This window comes from Panulirus ornatus, chromosome 3, assembly GCF_036320965.1.
Source record: "Panulirus ornatus isolate Po-2019 chromosome 3, ASM3632096v1, whole genome shotgun sequence".
NCBI classification, from domain to species: Eukaryota; Metazoa; Arthropoda; class Malacostraca; order Decapoda; family Palinuridae; genus Panulirus; species Panulirus ornatus.
In genome coordinates, this window is record NC_092226.1 from 18948594 (window position 1) to 18965463 (window position 16870).

General features: G+C 43.3%; 2 protein-coding genes across 4 annotated transcripts in view; one reads left to right on the forward strand and one right to left on the reverse strand.

Moving 5' to 3' along the window:
* Positions 1-3916: 3916 nt before the first annotated feature.
* On the forward strand, positions 3917-11935 carry LOC139761081 (uncharacterized). The gene is made up of 2 exons (XM_071684928.1): positions 3917-3989; positions 7765-11935. Exons 1-2 carry the CDS (start codon positions 3978-3980, stop codon positions 11746-11748), a joined length of 3996 nt encoding a protein of 1331 aa, XP_071541029.1. The 5' UTR covers positions 3917-3977; the 3' UTR covers positions 11749-11935.
* Positions 11936-15322: 3387 nt separating this feature from the next.
* LOC139761086 (probable cytochrome P450 49a1) overlaps positions 15323-16870 on the reverse strand; it is a 78042-nt gene continuing 76494 nt past the window's right edge. For all 3 annotated transcript variants that reach the window (XM_071684942.1, XM_071684950.1, XM_071684960.1), the window contains exon 11: positions 15323-15914. In XM_071684942.1, the coding sequence (XP_071541043.1) occupies positions 15804-15914 (111 nt within the window). In that variant the 3' untranslated portion in view covers positions 15323-15803. The remainder of the gene's footprint in view (positions 15915-16870) is intronic.

Genomic DNA, 16870 nt, shown 5'->3' on the forward strand with positions numbered 1-16870 from the left:
GGTTTGGGCACATGGAGAGAATGAGTGAGGAAAGATTGACCAAGAGGATGTATGTGTCGGAGGTGGAGGGAACGAGGAGAAGAGGGAGACCAAATTGGAGGTGGAAAGATGGAGTGAAAAGGATTTTGTGTGATCGGGGCCTGAACATGCAGGAGGGTGAAAAGAGGGCAAGGAATAGAGTGAATTGGAGCGATGTGGTATACAGGGGTTGACGTGCTGTCAGTGGATTGAATCAAGGCATGTGAAGCGTCCGGGGTAAACCATGGAAAGCTGTGTAGGTATGTATATTTGCGTGTGTGGACGTGTGTATGTACATGTGTATGGGGGGGGGGGGTTGGGCCATTTCTTTCGTCTGTTTCCTTGCGCTACCTCGCAAACGCGGGAGACAGCGACAAAGTATAAAAAAAAAAAAAAAAATATATATATATATATATATATATATATATATATATATATATATATATATATATATATATATAATTGGAGGTGGAAAGATGGAGTGAAAAAGATTTTGAGTGATCGGGGCCTGAACATGCAGGAGGGTGAAAGGCATGCAAAGAATAGAGTGAATTGGCACGATGTGGTATACCGCGGTCGACGTGCTGTCAATGGATTGAACCAGGGCATGTGAAGCGTCTGGGGTAAACCATGGAAAGTTCTGCGGGGCCTAGATTTGGAAAGGGAGCTGTGGTTTCGGTGCATTATTACATGACAGCTAGAGACTGAGTGTGAACGAACGGGGCCTTTGTTGTCTTTTCCTAGCGCTACCTCGCACAAATGAGGGGGGAGGGGGTTGTTATTCCATGTGTGGAGAGGTGGCGATGGGAACAAATAAAGGCAGATAGTATGAATTATGTACATGTGTATATATGTATATGTCTGTGTGTGTATATATATAAGTGTACATAGAGATGTATAGGTATGTATATTTGCGTGTGTGGACGTGTATTTATATACATGTGTATGTGGGCGGGTTGGGCCATTCTTTCGTCTGTTTCCTTGCGCTACCTCGCTAACGCGGGAGACAGCGACAAAGTAAAATAATAATAATAATAATAATAATAATAACAATGATATATATATATATATATATATATATATATATATATATATATATATATATATATATATATTCTCTTTCATACTATTCGCCATTTCCCGCGTTAGCGAGGTAGCGTTAAGAACCGAGGACTGGGCCTTTGAGTGAATATCCTCACCTGGCCCCCTTCTCTATTCCTTCTTTTGAAAAAAAAAAAAAAAAGAGAGGGGAGGATTTCCAGCACCCCGCTCCCTCCCCTTTTAGTTGCCGCGTACGACACGCAGGGAATACGTGGGAAGTATTCTTTCTCCCCTATCCCCAGGGATATATATATATATATATATATATATATATATATATATATATATATATATATATATATATATATATATATATATATGGGGAGGTGATAACAAGTAGTGATGATGTGAGAAGGAGATGGCGTGAGTATTTTGAAGGTTTGTTGAATGTGTTTGATGATAGAGTGGCAGATATAGGGTGTTTTGGTCGAGGTGGTGTGCAAAGTGAGAGGGTTAGGGAAAATGATTTGGTAAACAGAGAAGAGGTAGTAAAAGCTTTGCGGAAGATGAAAGCCGGCAAGGCAGCAGGTTTGGATGGTATTGCAGTGGAATTTATTGAAAAAGAGGGTGACTGTATTGTTGAATGGTTGGTAAGGTTATTTAATGTATGTATGACTCATGGTGAGGTGCCTGAGGATTGGCGGAATGAGTGCATAGTGCCATTGTACAAAGGCAGAGGGGATAAGAGTGAGTGCTCAAATTACAGAGGTATAAGTTTGTTGAGTATTCCTGGTAAATTATATGGGCGGGTATTGATTGAGAGGGTGAAGGCATGTACAGAGCATCAGATTGGGGAAGAGCAGTGTGGTTTCAGAAGTGGTAGAGGATGTGTGGATCAGGTGTTTGCTTTGAAGAATGTATGTGAGAAATACTTAGAAAAGCAAATGGATTTGTATGTAGCATTTATGGATCTGGAGAAGGCATATGATAGAGTTTATAGAGATGCTCTGTGGAAGGTATTAAGAATATATGGTGTGGGAGGCAAGTTGTTAGAAGCAGTGAAAAGTTTTTATCGAGAATGTAAGGCATGTGTACGTGTAGGAAGAGAGGAAAGTGATTGGTTCTCAGTGAATGTAGGTTTGCGGCAGGGGTGTGTGATGTCTCCATGGTTGTTTCATTTGTTTATGGATGGAGTTGTTAGGGAGGTGAATGCAAGAGTTTTGGAAAGAGGGGCAAGTATGAAGTCTGTTGGGAAGTGAGTCAGTTGTTCACTGATGATACAGCGCTGGTGGCTGATTCATGTGAGAAACTGCAGAAGCTGGTGACTGAGTTTGGTAAAGTGTGTGAAAGAAGAAAGTTAAAAGTAAATGTGAATAAGAGCAAGGTAATTAGGTACAGTAGGGTTGAGGGTCAAGTCAATTGGGAGGTAAGTTTGAATGGAGAAAAACTGCAGGAAGTAAAGTGTTTTAGATATCTGGGAGTGGATATGGCAGCGGATGGAACCATGGAAGCGGAAGTGAATCATAGGGTGGGGGAGGGGGCGAAAATCCTGGGAGCCTTGAAGAATGTGTGGAAGTCGAAAACATTATCTCGGAAAGCAAAAATGGGTATGTTTGAAGGAATAGTGGTTCCAACAATGTTGTATGGTTGCGAGGCGTGGGCTATGGGTAGAGTTGTGCGCAGGAGGGTGGATGTGCTGGAAATGAGATGTTTGAGGACAATGTGTGGTGTGAGGTGGTTTGATCGAGTAAGTGATGTCAGGGTAAGAGAGATGCGTGGAAATAAAAAGAGCGTGGTTGAGAGAGCAGAAGAGGGTGTTTTGAAATGGTTTGGGCACATGGAGAGAATGAGTGAGGAAAGATTGACCAAGAGGATATATGTGTCTGAGGTGGAGGGAACGAGGAGAAGTGGGAGACCAAATTGAAGGTGGAAAGATGGAGTGAAAAAGATTTTGTGTGATCGGGGCCTGAACATGCAGGAGGGTGTAAGGCGAGCAAGGAATAGAGTGAATTGGATCGATGTGGTATACCGGGGTTGACGTGCTGTCAGTGGATTGAATCAGGGCATGTGAAGCGTCTGGGGTAAACCATGGAAAGCTGTGTAGGTATGTATATTTGCGTGTGTGGACGTTTGTATATACATGTGTATGGGGGTGGGTTGGGCCATTTCTTTCGTCTGTTTCCTTGCGCTACCTCGCAGACGCGGGAGACAGCGACAAAGAAAAAAAAAAAAAAAAAAAAAAAAAAAAATTATATATATATATATATATATATATATATATATATATATATATATATATATATATATATATGTGTGTGTGTGTGTGTGTGTGTGTGTGTGTGTGTTCTATTTCATCTTTATATAAAACAAAAGTCGACCCTGTTTGAAGAATCCGGCAAGTGGTCATTTCCTGCAGGATCGGACGGGTTCGGTAAGGAGGCAGGGGGAGGGGTGCTGGCTGGCGACTGGTGTGGGGACCTTTGGCCTCTGACGGGTACAAGGTATGACCCTGGTGCAACATATCCAATACCGGAGTGTTAGAAAAATTGCAATTGTACTCTACATTTACGTAAAGTCCACTTCTGAAACAATCAAAAGAAAATTATATATATATATATATATATATATATATATATATATATATATATATATATATATATATATATATATATATATATATTCTCTCGCCCAAAGTTCATTCATACTCCTTCTCTAGGGAACTTCCCGTCAAATGGCATAGCTGTCTAGACGGTCCGGGGAGCCGGGGGCGTGGCTAGGGCATAGCGCAACAGAGGGAGGAGCCATAGGAGGGAAGGGGTCCGGCAGGACAAGGCTGGAAGGGGGAGCCGGTGTGGCCCGGGTATAAAAGGTTAGGTGGTCCTGGCTGAGGCACGGCACACCACGGCAGGCGGTTCGTCATGAAGTGTTTGGTGAGCTCCCACCTTATTGTACTAACACAGCCATAGTCCACCACACCAACTTGGAAGCATCTCAGTGAACACAACTTGTGTCGACGTACAGAACCTGTGGCGTCTAGCGATAATCGGCCTCTCCCTTTAGTTATTTGTACTTTAGTCAGAGTTGAAAATTATTTGCCCCACTTACCAAGACAACACAGTGATAAATCGTACTAAAGCATTATATCCATCCGTTCAAGTGTCAGCTACTCAACATTCATCTACACAAACCCAGCTCGACCACGTTTTAGACCAACTAAGCAACATCTTCGATCACTAAAGACGTCACTTGTCCATTTGTAGGTGGATAAGTGACTAAAGTTATATATTCTGGCTCTGGTATCTAGTTCTTCTCAACCAACTCAGGGGAATCCAAGTTCCACAATGCTGATCATGTTCAAGTGTGTGACTACCTACCGACCGCGCTATTTCTTTTTCTGTGATTGATGCAAGCGAATTATCATATACGTTCAGTTCGTAAGTATATCTCTCAAGAAGCATTACCGTGTAACGTAGAAAAAATACTTGAGTTCAAAGTTTTCTTTACGATCGTATGTCGTTGTATTAGAGAAACGTAACTTACATACTGTTGGATACAATCTTCTTTCTGTTCATGCACATACCGTACTGAGCAACATGTGTTCTCTTTTACCTCCTGATTACATATCAGGAACGTTTTACTGTACACTCATTTATTACAAATTGTGAGCTTTACACTTAGAGAGAGAGGCTCCACTACGCGTGCTAGCTTCCTACATAATTGTGCAAGGTGAATGACATTTGTAAAAGCGACAAGAAAAATAGATGTAAACTCACCTCATTGGTCTCTCCAAGCGTTACCCATATACTTGGACACTTCCTTAGGGTTGCTGACACTATAACTGCACGGTCATACAAATTACTAATTTCTAGCAGAAATACGATCAGGGTCACAACTTACTGTGGGTTACACATGCTCGCATACCTGCCTAACCATTCCACCTTGAGACTCCTTCTGCCTCACCACTCCACCTTCAGACTCCTCCTGTCTCACTACTCCAACCTGAGACTCCTCCTGCCTCATCACTCCAATATGAGGCTCCTCATCACTCCATCTTCAGATTCCTTCTGCCTCATTACTCCCACGTTAAGATCCTCTTGCCTCATCACTCCCAAGTGAGGCTCCTGCCTCACCACTCCACCGTGAGGCTCCTCCTGCTTTCCTACTGTCGCTTCCCCTGTAACACCGGTGAACATCTTATCCCAGAACCCAACCATTGTTTCACGTGTTTACTAAGGAGCGTTGATCACTCCTCCTCAGTCATCTACTGTTTACTTCTTCTTTTCTTTCAACAGCCACATTGCTGATGACACATCTTTAATTATCACTGATGCTTTCGAATACGACACTAATTCCTTGTTGTCTTATTTACATTATGATAATGGATTTGTACCTTCAATAACCTGATATACAAAGAAACATACGTTAGAAATGTATAGTATCCTATTCAGTCGTAACTCCTTCCCCTTAAACATAGTGTATCAAGTGCGAAAACACTTCACATATTTTTCCTTAGCTACGAAGACCACCAACAAATGACCAAAATGTTCCCTACTAACCACAACACCTCATACACAGTCACTTGCAGCGAGTCATCAGGTAAGACCTCTGTCTACATGCATCCCTTCATCCTCAATTACAAGCTGCTTCTACTGCAGACTATTCTAGATTGTTCCTTTGACCTTATCGCCAGGAATTATTTACACCCTGAGGCAACTCACTCACAGAATATACCTACCTTATCCATGACCGGCTTCCTCCTTGTGACCTCTGCCGTAGCATCTTTAAGCCTCTCCACATTCTATCATCTATCGTACGTTCTGCAGTCATGGGTACTTTCCGACGCAAACCTCGCACCACAAATACTGTCTTTATCGTGCACGATACTGATCTCTTGCAAACAAGAATAAGATCACCAAGAGAGCTGCAACAGGTACTTGATCAAGGAGGCTTCCCATTCTCACAATAGCCTCGGGGCACCTGAAAATCTTCTCTCTAAAGCACTTAAACTTTCTTCCCGTTATGACCTTTAACCATCATCATTTCCACAAATGAAAATAAACACCTCCCTTCCAGTTCTTCAACATCTATCCAAACATTATAGTGGAACCGTCTCTCTCCTCAATCACAAGAACCCTACTTACCTTTACCGAAGACATTTCTCCCGTTCACATCACTGAAGCAACTTTTTTCTTTGATTGAATATCCTCTTTTTACTTGGGTAACAGGACAGCATTATAAGTATTCACAACTGTTAACATTTCCATTTTACGTCAGCAAACTTCAACCGCAGACACAATCGTCTCATTCCGTTACTAATTCTTCTATTACCTTAGTTCTATCAAAAGGAGAACCACAACACTCATTTATATTTCAGACCCCTCGCTCATATCACTTACCCTTAAATAAACATTACTTTCAATGAAATTCAGCACTTTCAGACAGTTCAAACGCCCCGTTTTCTACTATAGTTATCCTGTCAGTCCTTCTTTGCAATCCAAATATGTACCAGATACAGAATTTAAATTTCTCTTCCAGACTTTCTTCTCATCTTGGCTACAAAAACTGTCCTCTTAAAGCACTTCTCATTCCCTGTACACTCCCTGTTCCCTACAACAGAGTTTAGTAACATCTATTCTCCTAATACTTCACAAACCTAACATGTACCTTGCGGTTAGCTTTGCTATCCTCTGGTATTTTTGCAGTTCCCATCATTTCTTTCGTCTCTACACATCGGAAAAATACCTATCTTCTTCCAGCCACTGCCATATATGTTCTCGCTATCAAGCCAGCTGTTGCTCAGTTTCCACTTTCCAACGTATTTACGCCTGAATTATATCTCTCCCGAATTCTCCCACACTCTGTTCCCACCTTACCATTACCCAAACATCCTCTACACTCTGTTCCCACCTTACCTTTACCCAAACATCCTCCACAACCTGTTCCCACCTTACCATTACCCGAACATGCTCCACTCTGTTCCCACCTTACCATTACCCAAACATCCTCTACACTCTGTTCCCACCTTACCTTTACCGAAACATCCTCCATCATTCTTAGACTGAAATTCTTTCCATAAACTGTTTCAGAATTCTGTGTCGACGTAAGGCTTCTCACTCATATCTCATTCTTTTCCTTCCAAGCTACTTTCTGTATCTGCATACTCGAATCATATCCACTATTACACCTCCAACCTCCTCTTGCTTTCTCCATTCAGTACTAAATAGAATTCTCACACAAACCTGAACCTGTTCAGAATCAACAACGGAACTAAAGTCAAATAGTAACGAAGTCCATGAAAAATTAAATCCTAACGCTCTGGCTATTGAATCCTTTTCTCCCATATCCTTCCGTCTACCGGAATTTCATGACCTAACTCCATTTGCTGCACATAAACATTCCACTTATACGCAAAAGCCGGCAAACGTTAGTCACTGAAAAAGCCTAGTCATATTTAGATGAAAAAGGCATAAATGTAACACTTATCAAATTATACGTACCTAACGCTCCCTTTCACTGAAATATGGAAAGTAGCGTTCACCTGCTGTGTCACTTAGACATTTATTATGGATAGTTTTCCTGTTTCAATCTTAACAAAATGAATTCTTGATTTTGCAATGCAATAATTAGATTCAAATGCAAAAACTGTTTATACCAAAAGTAAATATGGAAAGCACTATAGTTGTAACCAAGGTTTCTCTCTTGCAGGTGGTAGCAGTGTTAGTGGTGGCAGCTGTGGGGTCGCCCATTCCAGACGACTGTGAATATGAAGTCGTTGGATACAGCGGGGCGGTGTCCACTGGGCCACACTATGCGACACACTACGCGACCATCCCTGCCGGACAACACTACCAGGCGACATATGCAACTGTAGGGGCACCAGTTGTAGCCACAGTTGATGTTCAAAAAGCGACTGCTGCATTCATGGCAGCGTGGAATGCAGCAGCTGCAAGGGCAGCAACAATACAGTCAACATTGGTGAAATCGGCACCAACAGGAGGATATGTCATTCAAGTTCCCAAACAAGTAGAAGCAACTGAAGAAGTGAAGAAGGCAACAGCTCAGTTTACGGCAGCGTGGAATGAGGCTGCTCAACGTGCAACAACGGTTGAATACGGGGTTGATACACTTTCAAAACCAGTAAAGCCAACAGCCGAAGTTCATAAGGCCACAACAGAATTCATGGATGCTTGGCAAGCAGCTGCCCAACAAGCTTCTTCACTCAGACATGCGGTAACGGTATCTGCTGACCCATACTCTGCTCTTCCCCAGCAAGTACAAGCTACAGACGAGGTCAAGAGAGCAACAGAAGAATTCATGGCAGCCTGGAGAAAGGCAGCCGCACGGGTACCTGCCATTCAAACGACCATGTACCAGATTGCAGGCACCCCACCAGCTCCTTCAGCACCAAAAACCGTTGGAGGCGCTCCCCAGTTCACTCCCTCAGTTGCACAAGCAACAGCTGAGTTTATGGCAGCTTGGAATGCTGCTGCTGCAGCTGCTGAAGCAGCTCCTGATGTCAATATCATAATGGGAGCCAGTTCTCTACCCGGTCCCGCACAACCTGCAGCACCTCAGGCACCGGCTGCTGTGTCCTATGCTGTTCCTTCTGCACCTGCTCCTTCATATGGACCTCCTCAGCCTGTTCAGCCCACACCAGAAGTACAGCGGGCTACTGCTGCTTTCATGGCTGCATGGAACACAGCTGCTGCCAGAGCATCTACCATCCAGGCAACTTTGGTCAAGACAGCACCCTCTGGCACTTATACAATTGAGCTTCCAAAGCAAGTACAAGAAACCGATGAGGTTAAGAGAGCAACAGCTGAGTTTATGCAAGCATGGAATGCAGCTGCACAACGTGCAACTGTTGTAGAACAAGCTATCGGCACCCTGCCTCAGCCAGTGCAGCAAACCGCTGAGGTCCAGCGAGCTACAACTGAATTCATGGCTGCCTGGGAAGCTGCTGCCCGAAGGGCTTCCACCATCAGACAAGCTGTGACTGTGTCTGCCGATCCTTACTCCGCTGTTCCCCAACAAGTGCAGGCTACTGACGAGGTCAAGAGAGCTACTGAAGAATTCATGGAAGCTTGGAGAAAGGCCGCAGCTCGAGTACCTTCCATTCAGACAACTATGTACCAAATTTCAGGAACCGTACCAGCACCAGAAACTCCAAAAATCGTTAATGGTGTTCCTCAGTTCACTCCTGCAGTTGCAAAAGCAACAGCTGAGTTTATGGCAGCTTGGAATGCTGCTGCTGCAGCTGCTGAAGCAGCTCCTGATGTCAATATCATAATGGGAGCCAGTTCTCTACCCCGTCCTGCACAACCTGCAGCACCTCAGGCACCAGCTGCTGTGTCCTATGCTGTTCCTTCTGCACCTGCTCCTTCATATGGACCCCCTCAGCCTGTTCAGCCCACACCAGAAGTACAGCGGGCTACTGCTGCTTTCATGGCTGCATGGAACACAGCTGCTGCCAGAGCATCTACCATCCAGGCAACTTTGGTCAAGACAGCACCCTCTGGCACTTATACAATTGAGCTTCCAAAGCAAGTACAAGAAACCGATGAGGTTAAGAGAGCAACAGCTGAGTTTATGCTAGCATGGAATGCAGCTGCACAACGTGCAACTGTTGTAGAACAAGCTATCGGCACTCTGCCTCAGCCAGTACAGCAAACCGCTGAGGTCCAACAAGATACTGTTGAATTCATGGCTGCCTGGGAAGCTGCTGCCCAAAGGGCTTCCACCATCAGACAAGCTGTGACTGTGTCTGCCGATCCTTACTCCGCTGTTCCCCAACAAGTGCAGGCTACTGACGAGGTCAAGAGAGCTACTGAAGAATTCATGGAAGCTTGGAGAAAGGCCGCAGCTCGAGTACCTTCCATTCAGACAACTATGTACCAAATTTCAGGAACCGTACCAGCACCAGAAACTCCAAAAATCGTTAATGGTGTTCCTCAGTTCACTCCTGCAGTTGCAAAAGCAACAGCTGAGTTTATGGCAGCTTGGAATGCTGCTGCTGCAGCTGCTGAAGCAGCTCCTGATGTCAATATCATAATGGGAGCCAGTTCTCTACCCCGTCCTGCACAACCTGCAGCACCTCAGGCACCAGCTGCTGTGTCCTATGCTGTTCCTTCTGCACCTGCTCCTTCATATGGACCCCCTCAGCCTGTTCAGCCCACACCAGAAGTACAGCGGGCTACTGCTGCTTTCATGGCTGCATGGAACACAGCTGCTGCCAGAGCATCTACCATCCAGGCAACTTTGGTCAAGACAGCACCCTCTGGCACTTATACAATTGAGCTTCCAAAGCAAGTACAAGAAACCGATGAGGTTAGGAGAGCAACAGCTGAGTTTATGCAAGCATGGAACGCAGCTGCACAACGTGCAACTGTCGTAGAACAAGCTATCGGCACTCTGCCTCAGCCAGTACAACAAACCGCTGAGGTCCAGCGAGCTACAACTGAATTCATGGCTGCCTGGGAAGCTGCTGCCCAAAGGGCTTCCACCATCAGACAAGCTGTGACTGTGTCTGCCGATCCTTACTCCGCTGTCCCCCAACAAGTGCAGGCTACTGACGAGGTCAAGAGAGCTACTGAAGAATTCATGGAAGCTTGGAGAAAGGCCGCAGCTCGAGTACCTTCCATTCAGACTACTATGTACCAAATTTCAGGAACCGTACCAGCACCAGAAACTCCAAAAATCGTTAATGGTGTTCCTCAATTTACTCCCGCAGTTGCGCAAGCAACAGCTGAGTTTATGAAAGTTTGGGAAGCTGCTGCTGCAGCTGCCGAAGCAGCTCCTGATGTTAACATCATTATGGGAGCCAGTGCTCAACCCCGTCCTGGACAGTATGCTGTTTCCCATGCCCCAGCCACTGTCTCCTATGCTGCAGCACCTGCATCTACTCTTTATCATGGACCACCTCAGCCTGTTCAGCCTACACCAGAAGTACAGCAGGCCACTGCTGCATTCATGGCTGCATGGAATGCAGCTGCTGAGCGAGCAACTAAAATACAAGCAACCTTAGTTAAGTCTGCTGATACCATTGCACCCCCTCGGCAAGTGGAAGACACGTCTGCTGTGAAGAAGGCCACTGCTGAGTTTATGGCAGCATGGAATGCAGCTGCTCGACGTGCTACTGTTGTAGAACAAGCTGTATCAACTCTACCCCAGCAGGTTGATTATACTGATGATGTCAAGACGGCTACTGCAGAGTTTATGGCATCCTGGCATGCTGCAGCCCAACGAGCATCATCAATTAACACAGCCGTCTCTGCAACCACCTATGGTATTCCTCAGCAAGTACAACCCACAAGGGAAGTACAGCAAGCCACAGCTGAATTCATGAAGGCCTGGAATACCGCAGCAGCAAGGGTTCCTACCATTGAAACAACCTTGTACACACTCTCTGGATCTACTGCTCTTGACCCATCACGGGCGTCTCAGCCCGTGTCTGATACTCCAGAGGTGGCAGCTGCTAAACGGGCTTTTATGGCTCAGTTCCATGCAGCCCAGGAAGCCGCAGCGCATGCGTCAGTCAGTCATGGCATCCTTCCAGCCCCAACTGTCTTAACCGTATCCCCAGCCCAACACATAGCATACAGTGCCGGCAGCCTTCATCATGGATATACCATCAGCGACCGGATTTTCGCTCCTTTTACTGGGTTTCCCATCTACGTTAAGGACTGCTAAATCATGGAAATAACTTCTCATCCAACCTATACTGCCAAAAGAATATACTGCACTGTTCAAGTACTTCCTCTTATCAAATCATATGTAAATACAGAATGCTAGAACGGATTCCTATGTACTGAATGGTTTACTCCATAATGTTTTCATGTTCATTAAATGTTATATTAAAGCAACATAGATTTATTTACATCTTGTTTTAATATTCTTTGGGATTCTGATATCCAAGAAACTTATGAGAAAATTTCATTGAATATATCTTGCAAATTGAGGTAAATGTATTTTTGATAAAATTATGAAGAATTAACTCTTGTAAAGTCAAATTATCTGTGTAATGAAAGACAACTCTTAATAATTCACAGTGGCAGTAAGGAACATGCCACAGTACAAATGGAGGAGTTTGATTTGATTGTATGAAAACCACTAGGTAGAGAAGCTCAGCGACAAGCCATAAGCTAAATTCATAAAGGGAAGCATACTAAGTAGCAGCATACTGAATGCCTTGAATATGCAGTCCATTTGAGATTAGTTCTCAGAAAATTTCCATCTGATATTTTAGTAATTCATTAGAAAATAGCTCCTTCATATATACACATCATTTGGGATGAAAACTTGAAATAATGAACCTGTAGTTGCCTTTCAACCTGGCCAAAAGCCTATCACACTTTGCGACCAGTTTATTGATCTGCTACTTGCCATGGAGAGGGGATGGCTGGACCACACTTAGGTCTATAAGCCACTGTAGCAAAAACATTACTAGCATCACCTCTACAACTGGTTCATTACAGGGAATATCTCCATGTCAACAATAATTCATAAGAACTTACGAGCTAATTCCACTTACAACATAAGCCTTAAAAAACCTGAATTAACTGACAAACATTACAACACTGGTGCTTCCCTTTCAAGCTCTAACCATGAAGTGAGTATATCCAAGCCCGATTTGCCTGATCCCTTGCCTGAATGGTTTCAAAACAAGAACGGTTGAACCATGGATTGGAAAAAGTAATAGTCTTGGAAGAAGAGGGGACAAATGGTTTCATTCCCGCAAGAATACCCTCTGTTATGCGTCTGGCGGAGACATGAGCATCACCACATAAGAAACAGTAATCTACCAAAGTAAGGTCAGAAAAGAAGTTCCGCAAGTTATTCCAGTCAGCGCTGTTGAGGTGCAGTCTTTACGCTTGAAAGGGCTGCTGGAGGAAGAAGTGCCGTTAAAATACATTTATGGGTGACTAGATGTACCAGCTGGGGGCGAGACTGTGTAGTTGCAGCGGGATGGACTAGTGGTGAAAAACAGATCCAGAATATTAGGTCAGTGGTCACAAAGGTCAGGAATATGGGTATAGAGATAATTGGCTCTATATTATTGAGAATGGAGAAAGCGAGGGCTTTAATCCCTCTGGCATCCATATGGGAAGAATTCGACCATCCCCATGGTGAACGTTGAAATCCCCAAAGTAGAGGATCTTGGCCTGAGGGTGAAAGGATGCCACAATCCCATGGCAGGAGTTTAGGTAGTCGAAGAGATATAAAATATGCAGAATTATGGTAATAGGCAAAACACAGGAAAAGTATCGTAGTCGCAAGACAGAACTCGAGTACAGCACATCTGCACTAGAGATGCTAACAGAAAGTAGGAGCATATCTATGCTAGAGGTGCTAAACAGGAACTAGCAGCATATATGCACTGGAGCTGCCAACAGGATCTAGCAGCATATCTGCACCTGAGCTGCCAACAGAAGCTAACAGTACATCTGTACTGGAGCTCCTAACAGTAACTAGCAGCACAACTGTCCTGCAAAACCTAGCAGGTACTAGCTGCACATCTGCACAGATTATAGCAAAAAAATGCAACATATGTCCACGGAGCTGCTAACAAGATGTAACAGCACATGTGTAATGGAGCTGCTAATAGGAACTAATAGCACATCTGGACTGGAACTACTAACAGGAAGTAGCACCGTATCTGTACTTTAGCTGCCAACAAGAACAACTAGCACAACTGTACTAGAGCTGCTTACTGGAACTAGCAATACATATGTACTGGAACTGCTACCAGGAACAAGCAGCACATCTGTCCATAGGAACCTAACAGGAACAAGCAGCACATCTATCCATAGGATCCTAACAGGAACCAGCAATACAACTGCACTGGAGCTGCTAACAGCAAGTGGCAGCACATCTATACATCCAGGCCCCAAAGACCTTTCCATAGTTTACCCTAGAAGCTTTACATACCCTAGTTCAGTCCATTGACAGCACATTAACCCCAGTATACAACATTGTCCCAATTCACTCTATTCCTTGCATACCTCTCACCCTCCTAAATGTTCAGTCCCCATTTGCTCAAAGTTTTTTTTGACTCTATCCTTCCACCTCCAATTTGGTTTTCAGCTTCTCTTTGTTCCCTCCACCTCTGACACATTTATCCTCTTTGTCAGTCTTTCCTCACTCATTCTCTCCATATGTCCTAACCATTTCAACACACCCTCTTCTGCTCTCTCAACCAAACTCTGTATTTCTATACATTGCCCTCACCCTTTCATTTTTTACTCGATCAAACCACCTCACACCGCATATTGTCCTCAAACATTTCATTTCCAACACATCCATCGCCGTCCACACAACCCTATCTATTAGCCCATCCCTCGCAGCCATGTAACATTGTTGGAAGTTGTAGAGGATGTGTAGATCAGGTGTTTGCTTTGAAGAATGTAAGTAAGAAATACTTAGAAAAACAGATGAATTTGTATTTAGCATTTATGGATCTGGAGAAGGCATAATGATAGAGTTGATAGAGATGCTTTGTGTAAGGTCTTAAGAGTATATGGTGTGGGAGGTAAGTTGCTAGAAGCAGTGAAAAGTTTTTACCAAGGATGTAAGGCATGTGTACATGTAGGAAGAGAAAAGAGTGATAGGTTACCGGTAAAAGATTGGTCAGCAGCAGGGGTGTGTGATATCCCCATGGTTATTTAATTTGTTTATGGATTGGGTATTAATTTGTTTATGGATTTGGAGGTAAATGCAAGAATTTTGGAGAGAGGGGCAACTATGCAGTCCACTGTGGATGAGAGGGCTTAGGAAGTGAGTCAGTTGTTCGCTGATAATACAGCTCTGGTGGCTAATTCAAGTGTGAAACTGCAGAAGTTGGTGACTGAGTTTGGAAAAGTATGTGAAAGAAGAAAGTTGACAGTAAATGTGAATAAGAGCAAGGTTATTAGGTTCAGTATAGTTGAGGGACAAGTTAATTGGGAGATACGTTTGAATGGAGAAAAACTGGAGGAAGAAGAGTTTTAGATATCTGGGAGTGGACTTAGCTGTGAATGGAACCATGGAATCGGAAGTGAGTCACAGGGTGGGGGAGGGGGCGAAAGTTCTGGGAGTGGTGAAGAATGTGTGGAAGGAGAAAATGTTATTTAAGAGCAAAAATGGGTATGTTTGAAGGAATCAGATAATCAATATCTATAAAGTACAAACAATAATATCAAAAGACCCTAAGAATGATTACCAGTGCTCTAAATTTGGGGAACCTCTCTGGCATAATCAAAATGTCAAGAGATAATGAAAGGGTTAATAAGCTTTAGCACTTTATTACTAAATACTTTTAATGCTCCATACTTTCAGATTTACCTTCTTGCATTGCTACCTACATCCTATTAAATCTAAAACAATTATATCAGCTGTTTTGCTATGACTCATAATAGGAGAATAAACTATGATTTTCTTAATTTCTTAGGGACTTAAAAGTACAATTTCATCTTTATCTAACATCACAACCAAAGCAATAATAGGGAAGGTTTGAAATTCTCAATGTCATATGCACTTCCTTCTTATCAATGATCTTATCATCCACTCATGAGGTTTTCAAAAACAAAGATGCTATTATGAAACTTTCATCAATGATGTAACTCAAAACCTTCAAGCAGTCAGACTGTCACATCAACTCCATGAATCAGATCCATTTGCTACCAGTAACTACATAAACACTTCCTAAAACTGAACTTCATGATTTTTGCTGTTTGAATATTTGAATGTTCTTTATTCTGGTAATGAAGTCAATGACGTTTCATAAAACTAAATCTCAGTGGCTGTGAGGGGGTAAACACAAAACCACTTTTTATCTCAATGTCCTCATGCTCATACTTTACTGTAAATTGCTGCATTACCTAAAAACAAAAGAAGAATTTACCATTAGTAAAGCTTTATATATCCAGAGAGCAGGTCTTTCAGAAAACATATGAATTATCTTTAAACTAATGAAAAGAGCATATTGATAGTATACAGCTGTTTTCAACTGGAACTTATATGAATTAATCAGCATATTTCAAAGGAATATGGTTATCATTCTCCAACAAAGAGGCTATCAAATTACACCAACCAAATAATACCAAAACAATATCATTCACTGAAGACTTATATATATACATAAACTGGAGAAAGTGAAGTGTCTTAGATATCCAGGAGTGGATTTGGCAGCAGATGGAACCATGGAAGCGGAAGTGAATCATAGGGTGCGGGAGGGGGGAAAAAGTTCTGGGAGCGTTGAAAAATGTGTGGAAGTCGAGAGCGTTATCTTGGAAAACAAAAATGGGTATGTTTGAAGTGGTTCCAACAATGTTATATGGTTGTGAGGCGTGGGTTATAGATAGAGTTGTGCAGAGGAAGGTGGATGTGCTGGAAATGAGATATTTGAGGACAACATGTGGTATGAGGTGGTTTGATTGAGTAAGTAATGAAAGGGTGAGAGAAATGTGTGGTAATAAAAAGAGTGTGGTTGAGAGAGCAGAAGAGGGTGTTTTGAAATGGTTTGGTCCCACGGAGAGAATAAGTGAGGAAAGATTGACCAAGAGGACGTATGTGTCAGAGGTGGAGGGAACAAGAAGTGGGAGACCAAATTGGAGGTGGAAAGATGGAGTGAAAAAGATTTTGAGCGATCAGGGCCTGAACATGCAGGAGGGTCCAGTCCAGTCCCCACAAAACTTTCCATGGTTTACCCCAAACGCTTCACATGCCCTGGTTCAATCCATTGACAGCACGTCAACCCCGGTATACCACATCGTTCCAATTCACTCTACTCCTTGCACGCCTTTCACCCTCCTGTATGTTCAGGGACCAATCACTC